Consider the following 24,458-nt stretch of genomic DNA (forward strand, 5'->3'; position numbering starts at 1 on the left):
GGCAGCTGCTGCCAAGCAAACTGATCTTTTAGTTACAAATTCACTACATTCAGCTTGCTCTGAGTAGTTCTTCTGCACGGTTGCAATCAGTCAGAAATCCCCCCGCCATTTTGGGGGGTGCTCAACTTCTAAGAGCGGCCCCATGGCGCAGAGTGGTAAAGCAGCAGTACTGCAATACTGTGGTCTGAACTCTGCTCACGACCTGAGTTTGATTCCAGCAGAAGCTGGATTCAGGTAGCCGGCTCAAGGTTGACTCAGCCTTCCATCCTTCTGAGGTCAGTAAAATGAGTAAAAGACTGGGGAAGGCAATGGCAAACCACCCCATAAAAACTCTGCCATGAAAGCAATGTCACCCCAGAGTCAGAAACAACTGGTGCTTGCACAGGGGACCTTTCCTTTCCAACTTCTAAGATGCCAAATTATCTGATGCTAACTCCTGTCACTTCCAGTGGCTGCCTTCCAAGTCCCCACCCTCAGCATTCTATCAGCTCTCATTGGTTGCTCTTGAAGAGAGGTGGAACCTAACCTGTCCATTGCAGTCACCCAGCAAGCTTCCATGGCAGAGTGGGTATTCAAACGCTGGTCTCCCAGATCCTAGATTGAGGTGACAAGAGAGGAGGTCCTACAACTGATAGACAATTTCAAAACTAATAAGTCACCAGGTCCGGATGGCATACATCCAAGAGTTCTGAAAGAACTCAAAGTTGAACTTGTGGCTCTTCTGACAAAAATATGTAATCTTTCATTGAAATCTGCCTGCATTCCTGAGGACTGGAAGGTAGCAAATGTCACCCCCATCTTTAAAAAGGGTTCCAGAGGAGATCCGGGAAATTGCAGGCCAGTCAGTCTGATTTCAATACCGGGAAAGTTGGTAGAAACCATTATCAAGGACAGCATGAGTAGGCACATTGATGAACACAAGTTATTGAGGAAAACTCAGCATGGGTTCTGTAAGGGAAGATCTTGCCTCACTAACTTGTTACATTTCTTTGAGAGGGTGAACAAACATGCGGACAAAGGGGACCCAATAGATGTTGTTTACCTTAACTTCCAGAAAGCTTTTGATAAAGTTCTTCATCAAAGGCTCCTTAGTAAGCTCGAGAGTCATGGAGTAAAAGGACAGGTCCTCTTGTGGATCAAAAACTGGCTAATTAATAGGAAGCAGAGAGTGAGTATAAATGGGCAGTCTTCGCAGTGGAGGACGGTAAGCAGTGGGGTGCCTCAGGGCTCAATACTGGGTCCCATGCTCTTTAACTTGTTCATAAATGATTTGGAGTTGGGAGTAAGCAGTGAAGTGGCCAAGTTTGCAGATACTAAATTGTTCATGGTGGTGAGAACCAGAGAGGATTGTGAGGCACTTCAAAGGGATCTGTTGAGGCTGGGTGAGTGGGCGTCAACGTGGCAGATGAAGTTCAATGTGGCCCAGTGCAAAGTAATGCACATTGGGGCCAAGAATCCCAGCTACAAATACAAGTTGATGGGGTGTGAACTCGCAGAGACTGACCAAGAGAGAGATCTTGGGGTCGTGGTAGATAACTCACTGAAAATGTCAAGACAGTGTGCGATTGCAATAAAAAGGGCCAACGCCATGCTGGGTATTATTAGGAAGGGAATTGAAAACAAATCAGTCAGTATCATAATGCCCCTGTATAAATCGATGGTGCGGTCTCATTTGGAATACTGTACAATTCTGGTCACCGCACCTCAAAAAGGATATTATAGTATTGGAAAAAGTCCAGAAAAGGGCAACTAGAATGATTAAAGGTTTGAAGCTGGCTAGTTTAACAGTCTAACCACAACACCACATTGGCCCCCTTTCAGAGAAAGGGGGAGGGAGTATAAATACATTTGCATGATGTTATGGCTATGCATTAAAGGTTTCTTTTTTTAAAAAAATGTTATCCAGGCTATCACTGTACTCGGTGACATGGTGCAATTCTGTAAACGTTTTCTTGGAACTAAACCCTGTTGAATCCAGTGGGATTTATATCTGAAGAAGTATGCATATTATCAGCTCTGAGGGCATTCTGCAGTAGTTGATCAGGATAGAAATACACCAGCTGTTCCCTGAGTGCAAGGTCACAACATTCTACTAATGGTTCTCTGGCATTTTTATCCAACAGTTCTGCTTCCTGCATTTGGGATATGATGACAAAAAATATTGATTCCTTTAATAGTGAAGTGCTTTTTAAAAAACAGTTGAAGATTAGTAAATCACACCAGGGCACTGGTCATTATGATTTTATGACAGGTGGTAATTGTGACCTATCCTAAATATGTATTATTTCATGTGCAAGTCATAGGATTAGGGCCAAAGAAATGTTCTTTTCCATTTTTGAGAGTTTTACCAGTAGATGGAGGTATACACCCAGAACAAGTGATTTTGTTGTTTGGTTCTTTATTCCTGCCAGAAATAATTGACCTTGATCGATTCTAGACATAATTAGAAAGCATTTATTACCCAGAAGAAGAAGAAAAATCAATGGGTATTTAAGAATGGATTTTAATAAGCTATAAGATCCAGCTTTTCATTTTAAATTTGACATATTTTAGCTATAATACTTGTGAGTTTAGGTAAATGATTGATTTTCACAGCTGTTCAATAGGTCTGTAGACACAACACAACTGGCATTTTTTCTTTAATTTGACATAACATACAAGCTGTACAAGGGGTGTCTGTGGTTCCAGCAATAAGAATTCTAACAGAACTCCAGAAGTTGCTTTAATCAGATGAAGTAATTATTTGATGGTAGTTCTCACTGGACATTAACCTTTGTATCAAATAACAAGAAACTGCACTTTTCTGGTGCTTTTTAAAAGAGCAATATGCAGCATAAACAAGAAACAGAAGACCATTTGAGAGTGGCTGTTGGTTTGATAATATCTGTAATGCATGATACCCATTTCAAGTAGGGGCTCCTTGTTTGTTTGTTTTATTCAATTTGTAGCCCTCTCTCCCCAAAATCGACTCAGAGCGGGTGACACCATCTTATAATTAGACAATTAACATTTAAAATATAACATATTATTACTCAAAATCCATAAAAACTGCACAATCAATAAATCAATTTCTGTAAAAAAAAATCAAGGTGGCAGTATAGTATGCAGAATGACTAACAAGGGAAGAAGCAGGAAAGTTGAGGAGAAGAAAAGGCAGGGGAGGCCAGACCCCAGTTATAGCCTGTCATCTAGGGCCCTGGTATTGTCCTCAACCATAGGCCCAGTGGAACAACTCTGTTTTACAGTCCCTGTGGAATTATGCCTGATCCCAGAGGGGTGGGGCCAGGACTGAAAAGGCTGTGGCCCTGGTTGAGGACAACCAGACGCTCTTTGGGCTGGGGACTGCCAGCAGATTTTGATCACCCAAGCATAGCGCTCTATGGAGGACATACCATGATAGGTGGTCCTGAAGCGATATGCTGGTCCCTAATTGTTAAGGGCTTTTTAAAATTCCCACAGTATTCTTGAACTGTATATCTCCTTCTCCACATGTATGAGTTTCTTAAGAAGTACTTCTGCACCACTGCTTGCAATTTTCTGTTGGTTTCTCCCCCATTATTCTTTGATGTTTCTTCCATATTTCATGTTCATGCACATTTTTTGCACAATTCCATTCTATTTGTATGTTCAGACAAATAATATTAAATATGTTCAGCTAACAACATGCTTTGACCCAAATCAGTAATTTCTCTGGATGGCAAATTAATAAACAAATAGGGGATGTTCTCTTTAGGAACTGGGAGCAGAAAAAGGGGAAGAAAAACTTAACCCAAGCAAGTTGAATTAAGAAATCAAGAGGTTAGTTACCACAAGTATAAGGGTCAAATACTATCAATTAAAAACATATAACATAAATATGATCAAATATATAAAAATACATGTATTTATTACAAATTAGATAAAAACAGATAAACGTCTGGTAGCAGCCTCATAACAGAATAAATTCATACATAGATATCAAACAGAAATCATATGTAGGTATCAAACATAAGAGCATACACTTCAGCCAATAAGCCTTCCTCAGTGCTCAAACATATATATTGCACATTAGCTCCAAGCAGGGCTTTTTTTGTAGCAGGAACTCCTTTGCATATTAGGCCACACACCCCTGATATAGCCAATCCTCCTGGAGCTTACAGTAGGCCCTGTACTAAGAGCCCTGTAAGCTCTTGGAGAATTGGCTATTTCGGGTGTGTGGCCTAATATGCAAAGGAGTTCCTGCTACAAAAAAAGCCTTGGAAGTAATACAATAAATACTAAAAAATAGGACCAATTAAAAATGATTCTAGAGGAGGGCGGAAAGAAAACTTTTCAGTATACTTTTAGAAATAATTTAAGAATATACAAACAAGATGTGTTAAGGAGTTATCTTAAGTTAATTATAAGAAATCTCAGTGACTCAATGCAGTGATAAAATATAGAGGCCTCATTTTCAAACACCTGCCCTGGTGATATTCTTGTGTCTTCAATTCAAGGATATCTTAAAACATTTTTTTTAAATCATTGTATAGGAATTAAAGTCAAATCATCCATAAATCAAAAAGAGTAAAACAAAGTTACCTTTCTCTTTTGGTACAAGAAAAATATATTCTCATGTAATTTGGACCCAATAGCATGTGAAAGTGTGTAGTGCTAAGATATACAGAGGTTAGTGCCTGCTAAATGAAACACTACCTGCCATGCTAAAAAATCTCAAAGTGCAATATTAAATCAGGGCAGATCTTTATGTTTGTGTTGGGATATTTGCAAATTCATTCCCTAATGTCATAAAAGAGTTAACCTGTATGTTTATGGTTAGTTAGCTTTAGGACCAATGAGCTGTCCTGCAGGTAGTTCCCACCAGAGAAAAGGAAGTCCTAAGCATTATGAAGTGACCTTTAGCTTGTTCATTGGTCAATTCATAGCTGGGTGATATTACCCAATATTTTACATGTAGGCATTTAGGGGTTTCATCCTGCTCCCTTTGTTCTAAAATCTGTGTGTGCAATGCTAGAATCCATCTCGTAGCTAGTCTAAACAGTCTAAAAACAAACTCTAATTCTGCAATTGGTGGTATCAGAGCACCTGAATATATAAACACACCGCATTTGGATTTTAATTAGTTTTAAGAAACCAGCAAGCTGGATCCACATACTTTTTCTCAGCAGTGATTTTGGACACTATTCCAGATATGTAACCATTTGATACAGTCCTACAACTCATCAGATTTAGTTCATTGTGGAATAATAGTGTTTATGATAAGTGCCCAGCTAATACAATCATGACTCATAGTCATAGAATCACATGGTTGGAGGGGGCCATATGGACCATCTAGTCCAACTTCCTGCTCAATGCAGAATTCCCCCTAGAGTAGGGGTGGCCAACGGTAGCTCTCCAGATGTTGTTTGCCTACAACTCCCATCAGCTCTAGCCATTGGCCGTGCTGGCTGGGGCTGATGGGAGTTGTAGGCAAACAACATCTGGAGAGCTACCGTTGGCCACCCCTGCCCTGGCCCATCCCTGACAACTGTTTGTGCAGCCACTGCTTAAAACTGCCAGTGAGGGGGAGCTCACCATCTCCCTAGGTAGCTGATTCTACTGTTGAACAACTCTTGCTGTAAAAAGGGTTTTCCTAATATCCAGCCAATACCTTCCCACCCTTAATTTAAACCCATTATTGTGAGTCCTCTTCTCTGCTGCCAAAAGGGTCAGCTCCTTGCCCTCCTCTAAGTGACAGCCCTTCAAATATTTAAAGAGAGCAATCATGTCCCCACCCCCCACCCCCGCCAACAACCTCCTCGTCTCCAGACTGAACATTCCTTTCAGCCTCTCCTCATAGAGCTTGGTCTACAGACCCCGATCATCCCCATTGCTCTCCTCTGCACTGCTCCATTCTGTTCACATCCTTCTTGAAATGAGGCCTCCGGAACTGCACACAATACTCCAAGTGCAGCCTGACCAATGCAGCGTACCTCTTCTGATTTGAATGTTACGCCTCTGGTTGATACAGCCTAAGATGGCAGTCTTCTTTTTGTCACTGCATCTCACTGGCTGCTCAGATTTAACTTATGGTCCACCCATACCCTAATAGCTTGTTCACATACACTGCTACCTGCATCTGGTAGCAAATTTTGAAACTTCTTGGCTGTATTTTCAGATGAGTCACACTTGTCAGAGACATCCAAAGCTTCTATTGCAGATGGCACAGTACAGCAATGTTCTGGTGATAATCTAGGCCAGCTTGTTCTGACTCAGTTCATTTTTGGTAAAAGATATAAAGAAAGTAAGGTATAGCAGAACGTAGGTAAAAGGGAAGTAGCAAAAAAAATGGAGAGGCGAAAAGAAGAAACAGTCACTAGATTACTAACTGGGCTATGAAAGAGGCTGCCAGTGGAAGAAACAAGAAGGGTTTGTAAGTAGGTAGGTGAGAGAGAAGAAAGGGGTGGGGGATACCAGGTGGAAGTAAATCTGAATGTAAGGGGAAGGCAGAAAGTGGGTGGAAGTGAAAGAAAGAGGAGTCTGCAGGTATTGCCAGAGGTGGGAAGAGGAAGACTAAGAGGTAGAGGGGGAATGGGAAATTATATTTCACCTCCCAGACCTGTGAGTCCACTTGTTACAATATTTTATTATTATTATTTATTATATTCAGTATTTAACTGATGGATGATAGGGTTGCCAGCCTCCAGGTGGGGCCTGGAGATCTCTGGCTTTTACAACTGATCTCCAGCTCACTGAAAATGTCAAGACAGTGTGCGTTTGCAATAAAAAAGGCCAACGCCATGCTGGGTATTATTAGGAAGGGAATTGAAAACAAATCAGCCAGTATCATAATGCCCCTGTATAAGTCGATGGTGCGGTCTCATTTGGAGTACTGTGTGCAGTTCTGGTCGCCGCACCTCAAAAAGGATATTATAGCATTGGAGAAAGTCCAGAAAAGGGCAACTAGAATGATTAAAGGGCTGGAACACTTTCCCTATGAAGAAACGCTTGGGACTCTTTAGCTTGGAGAAACGTCGACTGCGGGGTGACATGATAGAGGTTTACAAGATAATGCATGGGATGGAGAAAGTAGAGAAAGAAGTACTTTTCTCCCTTTCTCACAATACAAGAACTCGTGGGCATTCGATGAAATTGCTGAGCAGACAGGTTAAAATGGATAAAAGGAAGTACTTCTTCACCCAAAGTGTGATTAACATGTGGAATTCACTGCGACAGAAGGTGGTGGCGGCCACAAGCATAGCCAGCTTCAAGAGGGGTTTAGATAAAAATATGGAGCAGAGGTCCATCAGTGGCTATTAGCCACAGTGTGTGTGTGTGTGTGTGTATATATATATAATTTTTTTTTTGCCACTGTGTGACACAGTGTTGGACTGGATGGGCCATTGGCCTGATCTAACATGGCTTCTCTTATGTTCCAGCTGTTAGAGATCTGCTTTTCTGGAGAAAATGGCTGCTTTAAAGGGTGGACTCTATGGCATTGTACCATGCTGAGGCCCCTCCTCAAACCTAGCCCTCTCTCAGATCCACCCCCAAAGTCTCCAGGTATTTTTCAATACAGTCCTAGCAACCCTAGGATGAAATAATGGACAGGAAATTGAATATATTTCAAATGCTATATCTTATATAATTGTGGTGGTAGTAAACTTGAACTCACAAAAGAAAATCCATATACATCAATGAAATGCTACCTTTAGAGAATCACCAATTCTCACATTGCTTTATCATGCAGCACAATCCTTTTCATGATGACCTTTCAAGGTGGTGGTAGAATTTTGCTTGCGGCTGCAAAGACAATTGATATTATTTCAGCACATTTTTCTTTACACATTCTTGCTCTTGCTCAGCTTCTACATTTTTTGGTTATTATCTTCATCCTTACAATTTAGTGAGGGTAGAACTGCTGTATTCATTATTAATGCATACATATTCCTTTGTTCTCAGATCTGCACCAGATATTTCAATCCAGTTTTATCTGTGAATATCTTATCCTAACAAAAAGGTCAACAGCTCATTTTCAGGAAATAGTATTAGTAACTATGTTTATATTATAAACTCTGGATAAAGTTGTTTGCATAAATGTCTTCATTATGCATGTATTAATTGATTTCATTGTCTCTCCACAGGTTTAGTCAAAGCTCAGCATTCTAATTACATTATCTTGTGTTTTTTACCATCTCAGTTGCATTCTTTCACAATCTTTCTCCATTCTTACAATCAAGAAATGTATATATATATTTATTTATTTATTTATTACGTTCGACTTATATCCCGCCCTCTCCGCAAGCGGACTCAGGGATATATAACTAGGAATAATGTGGAGAAAAATACAACAGGCTCTAGAAAGATTCTCTGAGCGAGTGCCCCCCACCCTTGCTGTCTTCTTCTCACCGAAGTGAAGGCACTCATTCCACCACCACCACCCAACTCAAGGGAAGCTGATCTTTGCCATCTGGAGAGCAGTTGTAATTCTGAGTGATCTCCAGCCTCACCTGGAGATTAGAAAACTTAATGAGAAGCAGCCATTTTCTCCAGGGGAGCTGTTCTCTGCCATCTGGAGAGCAGCTGTAATGCTAAGTAATCTCCAGCCCTCACCTGGACATTGGCAACATTGGTTCCCCAGGAGGAAATGGCTGATTTGGAGGGTAGACTCTATGGCATTGTACCTATCTGAGGTCCCACCCCCTCCTCAAGCCCTACCCTTTCCAGGCTCCACCCCATAAATCTCCAGGAATTTACCAGCCTGGAGTTGGCAACTGCTAAGTAACACTGGCTGTCATAGGGGGGCTGCTGCTGAACAGGAGGAAGCATCCAGGCCTAGTTAAGTGATACCAGTCAGGTGGCATCAAGTGATCCAGAGGGTGTTTCAAGGCCTAGGATAGCCAACCTCCAGGTGGAGCCTAAAGATCTCCTGAGATAAAAAAACTGAACTCCAGACAACAGATTTCTCTCCTCCTGGAGAAAATAACTGCTTTTGAGGGTGGACTCTGTGGCATTCTATTCAGCTGAGGGCTCTCCCTTCACTGACAGAAGCAAGTTGCCTAGCAACAGCCTTTGGCTAGCAATTCCCCAATGGCCCGATCCTTTTCTGTCCTGGGGCTTGGCTGGGGGGGAGGAGGGAGTGACAGGAAAGAGGCAGCCACCATGGCCTCTGTGGAACGCTTATGGCATTAAACTACCGTGACCAAAAGATCATCTCCATGCATATCAATCTGCCTGGGATTTGAGATCTATTGGGATTACCCTGTCTGTGAGCTAGTCAGTTTAAAAAAGTCTTTTTTGGCAACAGCTACCGAATTATGGAATGCCTTACCAAGGTTCATGGTTCTTTATACTGATTTGTGATGCTAAATTGGTTTATGGCCCAAAACCAAGTTCATAGTAGTTGACTGCAGTTTACAAGCATCTGAAAAAAGGCACAAAGATCAATGTTTACAAAGCGGTTGTGATGACAACCCTCATCTACGGCTCCGAATCGTGGGTTTTATACCATCATCACCTGCGACTCCTTGAGCGCTTTCATCAGCGCTGCCTTCGCACCATCCTCAACATCCACTGGAGTGACTTTGTGACCAACACTGAAGTCCTCAAGCGGGCGGAGGTTACAAGCATCGAGGCACTGCTGTTGAAGACGCAGCTGCGCTGGGCAGGGCATATTTCTAGGATGGAAAACCACAGCCTTCCCAAGATTGCTCTGTATGGCGAACTTTCCACCGGCCATCAAAATAGAGGGGCACCAAAGAAGAGGTACAAGGACTCCTTGAAGAAATCCCTTGGCACCTGTCGCATCAACCATCACCAGTGGTCTGACTTGGCCTCAGATCGCAAAGCATGGAGGCACACCATCCACCAGGCTGTCTCTTCCTTTGAGAATGCACGCATAGCTGGTCTTGAGGACAAAAGGAGATTGAGGAAGAATCACACTGCTACAGCACCAACCCCAGGTCAGACTTTTCCCTGCAGCCACTGTGGCCGGATCTGCCTGTCCCGCATTGGCCTTGTCAGCCACCAGCGAGCCTGCAGCAGACGTGGACTACTGCACCCTTCTTAAATCTTCGTTCGCAAAGTCAAGCTGAGAGAGAGATGTTCTGTATTGTGGTTTGACTGTTTTGATATTTGTATTATTTGCCAGTATTATTAATTGGTTATTTATAGTCCATTTTACAAACTTGTCACCCTTGTGCCAATCCAACTAATGACTTATATCAGGAGCCCAAACCCTGGTGTGCTTGGCTGATACAAACTCTTCCAGCATAATTGAGAACTGGTGGAAGGGACTGTGGCACAAATGGGTGATTAAAACAACAAAGCATCACGTGGCTGAGAAATGCCAAGGGAAGTAGCTACAGAGGTCTCAACTCTCTCACTGGCTAAATTGGAAGATAATACAGATCATATGTGGTTTGTATTTGGTTCCTTCATTAGCGGTGTTGTTCATAATAGTATTGGCTTGTTGATAAGATGTAACATTTTTGTTAGCATCCTGAGTAATGTTAATCACTAATACTTGAAGAGATTGTAGCTTGAATCCTTTTGTCTGCTGGCAAAGGGCAACCATGCTTATTCATGCTTAATAGGATCCAAACCTTTGAATGTCTCTTGTAGTCTATACTTTCAGCTCAATTCTAACTACTCATCAGCAAAACCCATTGATCTAAACTGAGTTTATGATTATGAGTTTATGAGTTTATGATTATGAGTTTATGATTACAACCTAAAAACCAAAGGAAATCACAATGGAGTTGATTTACACATTCATGGAAAGTGAGGTTTATGGAAGTACTTCAGAACTGAGACCCTCACTTGCATTGAGATCTGTGACTGTACGATGATTTGAGATAATGGATGGTGTAAATCTAAATTCACATGTCACTTAAAATCATTATTTTCCCTATCCAACTCCAGAACATCTTTTCTAAATTCACTTGGGTTTCTCAGCTGATTGATAGTCTTGCAGAAAGAATGAAATACTTTCACACAGGAATGCAAGACTCAAGATTGTTGAGATACTTGAATCCTGCTTTGGACAGTACACAGACACAGGTCACTTGTGTTTTTCCATCACTTGTGATAAACACAACTGGTTAATGGCAGTTAGATATATTACAATAGGTATGCACTGTATAGTAACTTTGGCCTTGGTTCACTGAATGTAGGTAAACTTCCATTATGTACCCATTAATACAATGAGCAGAGGAATCAGCTTTATTGATGAATAGCAAATATTCACTCTGTCTAATGCTACCAATTGCCAGACACTCATAATGTGTTTTTCCTTGCGAGGTAAGAACCAGGGACAGAAAGCAGAGCAGAGAATGGGAACAGCTTTTGGTGTTTTGGTGTTTCTTTCCAGGATAACAAGTTTTATTAAATTTAACAGGGAAAATTAGGGAATTGGGAGAAGGATCACGGATAGGATACAGAAAATAAAAGAATAGATTACAGTTATTACTATATCAAGAAAAACAAAAGAAAAACTATAATTCATTATACCTGCAAGTACTCAAAATTAATACAAAGATATTACCTTTAAAGTTACAAATATTTTATGATCTTTTGATATTACTGTAAAATCCTCCTGTTTTACCAACTATTTAGTGGCAGATTCCAGATTCTTAACTATCATATCTGTGATCATACAAAGCCAAATCTATGTATCTTTAATCTACATAAAGCAACAGAAGGAAGAATTAGCTTATTCAGTATTAGTTTATTAACCAAGATGTTTCAGTATGTAGCAACAGCAGCTGCATCTCTATCTAAGTTACAAAGGAATCTCAAGGCTAAACAAAAAGCAAGCTTCTCATTAACCATGAAAGGCTTTTGAGTTAGATGGGTACAGTTATGATACTCATGTCTTATTAGCAAATGTTGATAACTTTAGGCATCTACTTGAACAGTTAGCTCTCTTTAATAAAAAAGGATGGGTTTTCAAAAAGAAAAGAGAAAAAAAAGTAAGCAAGGGAGGAGAAGAAAAAAACCCACAAACCCATGAAATGCTGTTTTTACAGCAGCCGTCATCTCAGAAGGCGCTATTCCCAATTGCTCCCACAACTTCACACTAAACAGAAAGGGGAACCTTGATCTATAGGGAAGATTCATCTCCCATCAAATTGTACTCATTTACTTCCCTGAAAAGCAAAGAAAAAAACTCTTAGTGGATTAATTCATTGGCAGACATCTCCATGCATGGGAATGAACAAAGGGCACCTCCTCACCAACCATTCAAGAAAAAGCAAAAATATTGTACACACTTTCCTTAAATATATGTATGTGTATATGTAATTCTAGCTACAATAGTCCAAATTCTAATTAAACAGATTAATTTTTAGCCTTACATTAGCGTATATTTAAATTTTTAAAAGTTTTACAAGTTGTTAGAGTCATTAAAACCCCTCTTTTTTAGCAACAGATTGTTAAACTTCATTATGATTTTGAGCTTTGCAGAAAATCACACCAAACCAAAATAAGCTGTCCATTCAATTTGAAAAATAAAAACCAAATATTCCTGCTCTAGGTTTGAAGAATCCCTCAAAAAAAAGGGGGTGATTCAAAATTAAGTCCCATGATATTGTGCCTGTTAGAGAATAGTCTTGTAATCTCTTCTTATAGTTTGAATAAAAATGAAGATCCTCTAGTTCAAAAATCAGAATATACATTCCAAGATGTTATGTCAGATCCATAATATTATGCTCATGTCAAGCCACGGTATGGTAAGAGTTTATATTCTCTTCTTCCTAAAAGCCTTCCAAGTCATAATCCTTGTTGTCAGACTTGCTCTGAGGCTGTAGATTTTAATTGTCGACTGATTTTTCCCTTTCATTGCTGAGCATTTTTACAAAGAGCTTTGGAGCCGAATCGATGTTATTTCCCCCTTTCTTTGTCTCATTGAGCTGTAGGTTTCGTTTCTCCATAAGTCCATAAACTGCATTCATTTTAAAATCAGGCAAGGCAATTTCAGGCAGTTGTCATTTCATTTTTGCCCGCTTCTCAGGCAGATTTTGTGCTCCTTGATACCTCTGTTCTTCTATATTTTCCATATTTTCCATTTCTTTACAATTCTCCAGGAATTTTCCCATCTGTTCCTTTACCAATTCTGCTAAAAGACCAAGTCTCTGGCTTATGGAGAGTATAGTAGCCATAAAATCTTTTGAATTGTTCATCTCTTCCCTGCTGTTATAATCAGTATGATAGTAGAAATCAGAGAATAAATTCAGAGTGCCAGGTTGAAAATCCAGAAATCCAGCTTTTCTCATATAAAGTCACATTCCACCTTTGATCAAGCTTTGTATAGTATGTTGGCAGTCCAATTGTCACTTACTTAATTTTAAACCAGATCTATCCACAACTATATACTCAGTCCAATTCTTTTTACTTGAAATAAAGACAATTGTTATAAGCTTGTTCTTTTAATTTTAGAAGCCTCTCTTGGGAGGGGGGTCTTTTAGCCTCCTCCCCCTCCTTTTGAACAGTCAAATTTGGTTTTATGATAGGACTTTAGTTGATAGGTTACATTCCAAACTGAACTTACTTGCAGGGTATAGTTCATTAGTTGAAGTAGAAAGACAATTAGAAGAAAGTATTTTGTTACCAGTAGACACAGCTAGTGCCATACAAAATGGCAATTGTCGCAGTGAGGCTTCAGGATAGACAAAGAACCAGGCTTCACCTGCCGACGAAATCCCTGGGAATGTTTCCCATGCTGTCAGGGCTCCCCCTTCAGGGGTCCCCTCAGGTATCTGGGCTTCCCAGACCCCCTCAATCTGCTCAATTCAGGGAGTTCGGAAGAGCTGCGATTCCCCCCGCCTTGATGAGCTGAAGCCAGAACAGGAAAAGCAGTTTTTGGTGTTTTTTAGTTTCTTCTGGTGTTTTCTGCTTTCCTGCTGACAATGTGTGAATATCACCACTTAGTTATGCCACCAGAAAGCTGACATAAATGGAACCAGGGGTCAATTTGTAGAAAAATAGGTGGTGGAGCTCATCTAAAGATTGTTTTGCATCTACTATTCAATGGACAAGGTATGTAGGTGGAGGAGGAGAAGGAACCCTCAGAAAGGTTCAAGAGCTGTGCTCCTGTGAGCTCCTGCTGAATTCAAGTCTGGATGGAACTATATGACTGATCTTTTTCAGTGTTAAGCCATTACTTTCAAAGAGCAGTTGCAAAGACGTGTAACATCTGAGGCATCAAGTAGCATTTTATTGAACATGTTGGCAAGTTCTTATTGTTATCTTTCTGGTAGGCAAATCTTAATACCAACTAGGGGGAGGGTTTCAGGAACTGAATATACATAGTTAATAGTTTGTCCAACTGGACACATTACAGTTCAATAAATAATCACTGAAAACAGTTTTCACTTCTTTTCAAAATGTGGCAGTGGTGGTGGTATCTTGATGTCTTGACCTTTTTCCAGCTTCTTCTCACAATCAATGAGATAACTGACACCATCAATGACTAGCTGAACAAGTTCCACCTTAGAGAGCAAAAAAGGAAAGATTTATTAACATAATATTATAAATCCTAATGAGGTCTGCATAGTTCCACTGATACCTGTTTACTACTTAACTGCATGAGCCAGTAAAGTTTTCAGTCACATTTTATTTCCTGCCCTTCCTCCAAAGAGTTCAAGGAAACATGCATGATTCTCCTTTCCTCCATCTCCTCCTCACAACAACCCTGTGAAGTAGGCTAAGTGAGAGTTAGAGCCTGGCCACAGTGTGACTATTTAAACCTGGGTTTCTCCAGTCCAGCATTCTAACCATTACACCACACTGGTTCTCAGTTATGTGGTAGGCTAAACAACATCAGTCTTCTTGCGGGGAAATAGCATTGAAAATGCTTTCACATGTAAATAGTCCCTGGATAAAATGAGTGCAAATGGGAAAGGGCTATGTGGAACTTATTGTCCATGATAATTAAAGCAAATATTTAAAATACAGGCCTACTGAAGTGACACAGTCCAGAAATATTCCATCATGTGATACTGCTGAAAAATGCAGCTTGGCTATCAGGTAATTTAGGAATTCTGCAGTATTGCATGTTTCCCCTTGGATGGTAAGAAGTCTCAATGTATTTGCCACCATAGTAAATTGACTGAAAATGTTAAATTCATTTGATTGTCACTAAGCACAATAATTTTGGCATTTTCGTTAAGTCATTCCTTACATAGAAAATGAATCATTATATATTCCATAATTAGAATGCTTTTCATCTATGAACAGAGATATATCAAAGGGGGGTGGGGTTTCCCAAACTTTTCCCCTCTGTGGCCCGGTTTCTTCCCTGTGGTCTGGGCCGAGGACTCTCAGGCAGCAATACAGAGACTGCATGCTGGCCAGCAGCTTTCCCCGCCTTCTCTGATGTTTCTGAACATCAAAGAGGGACAGGGGAGGGCTTCTGGACAGCGCGCAGTCTCAGTATTGCTTTTTAATCATCCTCCGGGTGGAGGAGAATCAGAGAGTGATACAGAGACTGTGTGCCAGCCAGGAGCTTTCCCCACCCTCTCTGATGTTTCTGAACATCAGAGAGGGACAAGGGAGAGCTTCTGGGCCAGCACGCAGTGTCTGTAGTGCTCTCAGTGCTACAGGCGGTGGTGTGGGGGGCAGGGGCTGGAGCGTGGCATGGCATGGCATGCAGCACCGAAGATAAATAGAGGGGAAAGGGGGCTGTCGGACACCCCTGATGACCCGGTATTGAGGCTTCCATGGCTCGGTACCGGGTTGCGACCCTGCAAATGGGAAACACTGGACTAGAGGATATACTAGTGCTACCAACTCTGGTGTGGGAAATTCCTGGAAATTCTGGGGAGGATGGGGTTTGAAGAGGGAAGAAGCCTCAGTGGGGTATAATGCTCCTCTCAAAAGCAGCCATTTTCTCCATATCTGTAGTCTGTGATTCCAGATGATCTCCAGGCCTCACCTGGAGCATGGCAACCCTATGTGTTAGACTATTCACACTCATGAGCTGTGGAAGCTCTCCTTGACTATTCTGTCTGAGTAGGTCACAGATTATGGTAATATGTAGTGGGAAACCATGAAAAGGAACTTTTGGAATATTTTTGGAATTCTTCCTAACAAATCCTGTTAATATCTTCTAACATCATGCTGTCTTTTCCTTGAACCCCTATCCTTGCTTGCCTGCTTTGATACCATTGACTAATCTGCTCCCATGCTGGAGATTTATCTATGGATGCAATCCTGAGCATATTTACTACTGTCTTATTGAACTCAACAGGGTTTTCCTCTAAGTATACAGGCTTAAAATTTTACTGCCGGTTAGGTAGCAGTATATTTCATTTACATGTGTCAGTCCCCCTGGTGGTAGCAAACAAACTATATTACTGATGTGGTTAACATTTCTGAAATAGCCCTGTTAAGTGCTTGAATAAGTGATTTATTAAAATGGATTGTGACAATGACTGATTCTGGATGGGTGATTTTTTTCCCCACTGTAAAATTGTTTAACTGGTTTAGTAGTTTATTTTATTGTCTCTTACAGACCAGCTGTTCAGGGAACATTGATGTCTTGTTTTGTAGGTAGCAGGATGAACGAATTTTTATATTGAGTTTGCATTGACCAGCAACTGAAGGAAATCAAAACCAAATGGTTTTATTGTGTACCAATGGGAACATTATTTAGTTGAGTAAAAACACATTTGTCTTATGATGAAATTTATTTTATTACATACTGTAAAATGGATATCTGATAATGAAACTTTTCTGTCCTCTTGAGTAACTATGTCTTGTCTTATAAAGACTGAAAGTGGGTTGAGATAATAAATGCATCTGTTGGTTTCTTCCTTCAGTTAACTGCTGAGATGATACAGGGTGTTTGGATATAAAGAAATTTCAGTACAATGAGATTTATGGGATTATTGTTTGATCTATTCCATGATTTTATGCAACTCATCTATGGTTTCTTTGAAGATATTCCTATAAACGTGAGCTTATACAACTGGCCATTGCTCTGCTCCACATCTCATATCCACTGCAACACATTCATGGAACATCTGTACATACAGGCTTCCACCTTTGTCTTAGTTTAGAGAAAGAGCTTTGTGCATCATACCTCTGCAAGGGAATGGGAAAGCTCCCTTAAATAACAGATCTTCATCTGGGTGTTGGAACTCCTTTCATCTTGTTTGCACTATATCATACAACATGTACCTACTTTATCACAAAATTGATGCCTTTTTATTGTTGTTATTGTACTGGTTTATGGAGAAAAATTGTAATGATCTTATACAGATATGGAGAAAATGGCTTCTCAAATGATGCTTTTAAGCTTCCCTAAGCAGCTTGGTACCTTGATGGTTTCTGTAATGGTGCAGCGGACACATATGTAAAGATGTTTTTGGTATTTTGATAACTATGCTAGCTTATCAATTCAATCTGAAGAATACTTTCATGGGACTAAGCCTCACCGAATACAACTGAGTAGGAATCTAAGTAGATGTGTTTAGGATTGACCTCTATGTATCTGAGTTTGGGGAGGGTGGGCGCGGAGGGAAATCTAGCTGTTGCATTTTTATCCTAACTTTCTTCTCAGGAGCTTAGGGTGGCATATATAGCTCTTCTCCATTTTAACCAAAAATAACTTTGTGGAGTAGGTTAGGTCAAGAAAGAAAGCTGGGCCAAGATAACCAGGGAAACATCAAGTTTCAAATGTGTGTTTGAAGCAGTGTCTCTCAAATCCTTGTCAACTAATGTAACTACTTCATCAAACTTACCTCTGATCGGCCCATGCGGTCAAGGTTGGAGATATCATATACATCTGCTACAGCAGCTGTGTCTACACCTCCAGTGCCACGTTTTTGTAGTCTCAAGTTCTCCAGGATCTTTGAAAACCGAGGGTCCTACCATAAACAAAAAAAGACCCTTTTAAAATACTGATGCTCTTTGCTATCTTGTCTTCTTGGTATTAGATTGGTTCCACTAGAAAAAAATAAGGTCAGATTCTCCAGGTTTTTCTGTGCCTTGAACTATAAATTGTCTCAGTGAGTTTATAACAAAGTAAGTAACCAGTTTTCATAGTCACTGCAATTAATCATTTATTCACTTCATTAATCTATGACTTTAATAGGTTTTATAATTGTGGGGAGATTTTTTTGTTTTTTTTATAATGTTTTATTTATATTGTAAGCCACCTTGAGTTCCAAAAAGGAGAAAGTTAATTAATAGTCTGTCTGTTTTGTTCAGTCTCATAATGGATTACAACATAAATAAGCCAGGTATACATCCAATAAACAATGCAGTAGGTCTAGGATTACAGAATTAGAAAACAATGCAAACAAATAACTGTTCAAGACTTGACATTCCATAGTGAATATTCCTGACCCATTAATTTATTATTTAGAAAATTTCCAACTCATTTTTTCAGCAATGATATTTTGAATGATTCAGCAATGATATTCTTGATAAAAGAATTAATGACAATAAAATAATAAAATAAATTTAATTAAACAACTAAACAGGGAAATTAAAAATGGAAACAGAGATTAACAGAGTTCAGTTTAATTGGTTTAGAAGGGTTTAAATCTTATGTGATAAATAAGTCTTCAATGCTCTGTTAAAAGCCCCATGATCCTGGCTATAATGAGCCACAATATAAAGTTTGTTGCAGACACCGGGGCTATCACTGAGACAACCCACACAGCAGAGGTCATGATCCTAATATTTGGTGGGACTGAAAGAGATGGTCCTTCACAAATAGACATAATGCTTACAATCCAGAGAGGAATGCCTACATCCCACAGAAAACAAAGGGACATAATGAAAGCACTTTAATTGATTTCTGGAAGACTGAGGACTTTTTCATACTGTAGACAGTTGCAGAGTAAGGTTTGCCAACAAGTGTACACTGAATCCCAGATCTATGACAAGCATTGCTGTAAAACAAATGTGTTTGTAAATACCTGATGATCGTATTCACACTCCTTTTAGTTGAAGAAACTCTGCAACAATACTGCCATTTTCTGGGTTGGGTTTACTGCCATTGTGAAAGGCAAATGTTTATTTCTCTGTTTATAATCTGTAAAGAGTCATTTTTATTTTCTTGCTCACCTTGCTGAGTTTTGGAAGCTTGACATGAACTCCTGCACGTAATCCTGTTCCCAGATTAGAAGGACAGGTCAAAATGTATCCAAGACGTTCATTCCACATAAATTCCCAGCCTCGTTCTTTAATTAACCTTTCAACCTGCAGAGAATATAAAATAAAATAATGAATTGATGCATGTGAATATATCATATGTCAATAGCTTTTGCTTCCTTTTCAAATATCTCCCAGCTGTCAGCCATAATAATCCAGCCAAATTGATGCTTATAACTGTGGCCAGCCTACTAACTTCAGTGAAGTTCCACAAAGAAAAGAGAGGACAGGATGTAGCTATAAACACACTTGTATAAAAATGAAGCAACAGTTTTAGAGGTCAAATTTATCTATGTCCATTCCACTTCCCCCACCAGAAAAGCCCTGGAGAGCCAGTTTGGTGTAGTGGTTAAGTGTGCAGACTCTTATCTGGGAGAACCGGGTTTGATTCTCCACTCCTCCACTTGCACCTGCTAGCATGGCCTGGGTCAGCCATAGCTCTGGCAGAGGTTGTCCTTGAAAGGGCAGCTGCTGTGAGAGCCCTCTCCAGCCCCACCCACCTCACAGGGTGTTTGTTGTGGGGGAGGAAGGTAAAGGAGATTGTGAGCCGCTCTGAGACTCTTCGGAGTGGAGGGCGGGATATAAATCCAATATCTTCTTCTTCTTCTTCTAAATAAATTTATGCAGAAAATTCTATAAATTCAGTGGGACTAGATCCAGGCAGGTGTGCTGACAACTGCAGCCTTAGGATTAGGAGTTGTTCACCAGCTGATAAAAATTTTAATAGTTGGGAGATTAATGTTTTCTCCTTATGCATGCCTCACCATATCATTACGTGATGTCAGCTTCCTGGTAATCAGAAACCCCAAAGGGTAGTACTATCAGGCTTTTTTCTTCTTTTGAATGAGAGAGAGAGAGCCCTGGAGTTTTGGGTTGTCTTTGTATGATATGCTTTAGCTAAAGGCAAACTGTCAATTTACAAGGAATCACTGAGGAGGAAGAGAATAAATGATTGGGAAGCTCCCTTCTCCTGACCCAAGTCTCCCCTTCCAGGATACATACATTATTAGGAATTTAAGCAAACCTATCTTCCTTTTCTTTTCCTCTTTTTATTATAATGGATTCTCAATTGCCCTTAACATCCGAAAGGTAATAAAACATCATCAGTCCTCAGTTATCATGAATTTTCAAATACATACTGTTATACATGCATGGGGAGTCTCCTGAGTAATTAGAAACTCTTATATTGTTTGTAGGTGGCCTGATTTTGCTGCTTTTGTGATTGGCATGAGTCTCACACTTTACTGTCACACATAGTTATGATATAAAAGCAGAACATAAATTGGGGGGGAGGGGACAAGCCCTAAAGCTGCCCTTCCCAGTTCCAGTTGTAGCTAACTGTAGCTAGAAATGTATTCAGCCAACATCCAGAAATCTGCTTAACAATGACCTGATCTGCTGTAAAAAAATCAATACAATATATTTTCACCAAGATGCCTGCAGTAATATGCACATCAATATGCACATCATTTGACATTACTGCTGGGAAGGACAAGAATTCTCAGATAATTCTGGTCTCTATCTCTCTCATTCCGTCTTTCATTTAGGCCTAGGGTTGCTATGTGCCTATTGGGAGTGGGAGATCTCCATTGCCTAATGGGCCTTGACCACTAGCACTACAGCAGCCAATGGGAAAACAGAAAAAATTAAATCAACACTGGCGACAGTGTGAGGTCACTTCTGGGAAAACTATGATGTCATGCCTACCTCTCTATGAATCACTGGAAACTAGGGTTGTCCATCCCCAGTTAGGGGAAGGGGGTCCCCTGGTTTGGAGGCCTTGCCCCCCCTTCAGAGTTATTTGAAAGCGGGGGGGAGATGTCTGTTGGGCACTCAGTTATACCCTATGAAGACCAGCTCCCATAGAGCAGAGGTGGTCAAACTGTGGCTCAGAAGCCACATGTGGCTCTTTTACACATACTGTGTGGCTCTCAAAGCCCCCACCACCTCAACTTGGAGAAGGCATTTAAAGTTAAAGTTCCTTTCCTTCCATCTCTTTCTCCCCCATCTATTTCCTTCCTTCCTTCCTTCCTTCCTTCCTTCCTTCCTTCCTTCCTTCCTTCCTTCCTTCCTTCCTTCCTTCCTTCCTTCCTTCCTTCCTTCCTTCCTTCCTTCCTTCCTCTGAAGTATTTTGCTTGCCACTGAACAAACATTTTAGGAACCAATAACTGTTGTTCAATTTTCTAGGTTTTTTCCCCCAGCTTCTCTACAGCATCATGGTTATTTGTGCACCTCGTGGGGTTTCCCCTGGCTTATCCTTGAGCTTTCTCAAACTTGGCTCGGTCCAAATTTTTGGAAAGCCCAGATGGCTCCTGTCCCCGCAGTGGCCATTTTCTCCCCTATCTCTTTGGGGCTTTTAATTTTTCAAATTGGTTGGATAAAGAGCATGTAGAAAAGAAATAGACAAGTGAACTATAGGTCAGTTTTCAGTTTTTCTTTGGAGCAATAACACTGCATGTGGCAACAGAGTGGCTCCAAGGTTTCCTTGGTGACTCTGCCCTTATTCCTTTTCAATCTAACCTCAAGCCAGGCTGTGGCATACAGCTTGCTTTGGTTGTTCTGGAGAACAATATCCATTTACAGATAGATAAAGACAATGCTTCCTTCTTAGTGTTATTGGACACTTCAGCTGTTTTTAACACAGTGACCCATGCAAGGTTTTTTTAATATATATAGAGTTTTGCACCTCCTCCTAAAACCCACGAGAGTTGGTGCTTTTCTGACTAACGCTAGCACACTCTTCCACGGCATAGTGGCAGCCACTGTTTCTTTAGCAGTGGCTGCCTCTGTGCCATGGAATAATATGCTAGCACTGGCCAGAAAAGGGCTAAATCTCATGGGGCGTTTTCGCACTGACCTTCAAGTGGTGCGACCACCCTCCTCACGCCGGCGGATCTGCAGGGATTTCGCACCAGAAGCGCCGGCGCACCCAAAAGAGCCGGCGACTTCCGTCACGAAACCAGCTCAAACGGAAACCGCCAAGAAGCAGGAAAACGTTTGAGCTGGTTTCGCAACGGAAGTCGCCGGCTCTTTTGGGTGCGCCGGCGCTTCTGGTGCGAAATCCCTGCAGATCCGCCGGCGTGAGGAGGGTGGTCGCACCACTTGAAGGTGAGTGCAAAAACGCCCATGGTTTTTAGGAGGCCTTACTGCTGGCAAAAAATCTACACTGGGATCCTACAATGCTACTATCACACGTACAATTCTGCTATATTGTCATGAACTCACACTGTGAGCTTCTACATGCTAAACCACACAGCAGCTGCAAGAAACATGCATTTAAAACTCTCCAAGGGTCTAATTTAGCTTGGGACCACTGTAGAGAGGGGCTGCTGCATTCCCCTCTGCACTGTTTTCCCATACCAAACTTTGCAGCTAGTAGCTGCCAGCTACACTTGTGCCTCCAAAGACAGACAAATGACTTCCCCCAAAGGCTGTTTTGGCTCAGGGGAAAGGTACAGGAGGGAAGGCAGGAGCACCACTTCCCTCTGAACTGCAGTCCCAAGCCAAATCAGACCCCAGCACAGTTTTAAATGGGTGCTCCCTGCAGCTGCTGTGGGCTGGTGAGGAAAGCAAATTGGAACCCAGAACCAACCCAATTAAAAAATTCTAGTGCAGCTGGCCCTAAGTTAGGCCCACTGGAAAGAATTCAAAGAATGAAGTGGCAAAATCCTGAGGTGGACAGTGCCTACCAGATTGCAATTGAGAGAATGCCATCTTGGAATGTCCATTAACATTTTAAAAATTATCCCTGGTTTTTTAAATCAACGAAACCTTGCATATCATGAATAATGATTCTAGGCCTTCTCACTGCTGTGCAAAGTTTTTATTTGCAAGGGTAAAACTTAAACATGGCATCTCCCACCTACATTCTAATTGGTTCTTCATTCACACTCTACATGTGTCCATGTGTACATTGCAGCGTTTCCAGACTAAGTAGAAATCAGTGAGAATAGCATCTGAACATCTGAAGCTGCCTTCTACTGAATCAGACCCTGGGTCCATCAAAGTCAGTATTGTCTACTCAGACTGGCAGTGGCTCTCCAAGGTCTCAAGCTGAGGTTTTTCACGCCTCCTTGCCTGGACCCTTTTTAGTTGGAGACGCCAAGGACTGAACCTGGAACCTTCTGCTTACCAAGCAGCTGCTCTACCACTGAGCCACCGTCCCTCCCCTAAGAGTAGCACAAGCTTATTGGAACTGTAACATCTAAAACTCAGATATGACACAAAGTTAGTGACCACCTCCTTTAATCCACGGCAAAATCTTTCAAAGACCCGTTTCATGTTTCCTCCCTTTTCCATGGAAATCACCCTGGTATGGTCCTCTTCATTAATCCAGATGAGAAATGTTTTGTCATTGTTGTGCCTGGTTGGGAAAAGGGGAAAAAAAATATTTCCACATAAGTTTTCACAGACAATCCTACTGATGCCTGATGGTTTCATTTCACCTTGACCTTTTCCTATCTATCACTACAGGGGATGGGAACAAGAGCTGTGTGATGTTAATACTAAGGCAAGGTTAAGAATAAGAGCCAACAAGGATTTCTAACGCTTCATTCTGCTACCCAGTAACAACAGCAATATAATCCTTCTGGTTTCTAGGGTTACCCAGAGAACATTGCTCAGTTCCAATCAGAACAGTGCTGAAGAGCTGCTACAGTACTAGCAAGAACGTTTTGTTCTGGGAAATGAACGCAGCATGAGGCATGTGCTGCTATGGGAACTGAGAAGTGTGGAAATGGTGCACTCCCTTTTTAATCATCAGGTGGAAGAAGCTGCCCCATAATTTTAGAACATTTTGAAATACAAACCTTTTGTCTGAATCTTCCTAACATATCTTAAAAATATAGTCTTAGTTCTTTTCTCCAGTTCTTTATACAAAATTGACACAAAAACGAATTACAGGTTTGGTAAATACCCCAAATAATCAAATAAATGCATCCCTCCAACAGTGCACAACACAGCTATAGCAGCATGTTTTGTGAAGCAAACTTATATGTCTATATTTTAGTGTGAGATAAAAGTTTGCATATGTTATATAGCCTAGTCTCTGTGATGTCAGATATGAACATATGAAACTGCCTTATACTGAATCAGACCCTCCGTTCATCAAAGTCAGTATTGTCTACATAGACAGGCAGTGGCTCTGGCAGAGGCCCTGGAGGGTTTCAAGCTGAGGTTTTTCACACCTATTTGCCTGGACCCTTTTTAGTTGGAGATGCTGGGGAATGAACCTGGGATCTTCTGCTTACCAAGCAGATGCTCTGCCACTGAGCCACCATCCCTCCGCAACAACTTAGTGAGATACTATAAGTGATGGTGATTGCTGCTCATTGCAT

The 24,458-nt window shown here is 40.9% G+C and overlaps 1 protein-coding gene across 1 annotated transcript in view; it reads right to left on the reverse strand.

Moving 5' to 3' along the window:
- Positions 1-14,153: 14,153 nt before the first annotated feature.
- The window catches only part of CKMT2 (creatine kinase, mitochondrial 2), a 45,022-nt gene continuing 34,717 nt past the window's right edge, over positions 14,154-24,458 (reverse strand). Inside the window, exons 7-10 of the mRNA XM_060235760.1 lie at positions 23,362-23,485; positions 19,036-19,170; positions 17,703-17,828; positions 14,154-14,447 (exon numbers count right to left, since the gene is read on the reverse strand). Coding sequence (XP_060091743.1) covers positions 14,328-14,447; positions 17,703-17,828; positions 19,036-19,170; positions 23,362-23,485 — 505 coding nt within the window. The 3' untranslated portion in view covers positions 14,154-14,327. The remainder of the gene's footprint in view (positions 14,448-17,702; positions 17,829-19,035; positions 19,171-23,361; positions 23,486-24,458) is intronic.

Source organism: Heteronotia binoei, chromosome 4 (genome assembly GCF_032191835.1).
Source record: "Heteronotia binoei isolate CCM8104 ecotype False Entrance Well chromosome 4, APGP_CSIRO_Hbin_v1, whole genome shotgun sequence".
Taxonomy (NCBI): domain Eukaryota; kingdom Metazoa; phylum Chordata; class Lepidosauria; order Squamata; family Gekkonidae; genus Heteronotia; species Heteronotia binoei.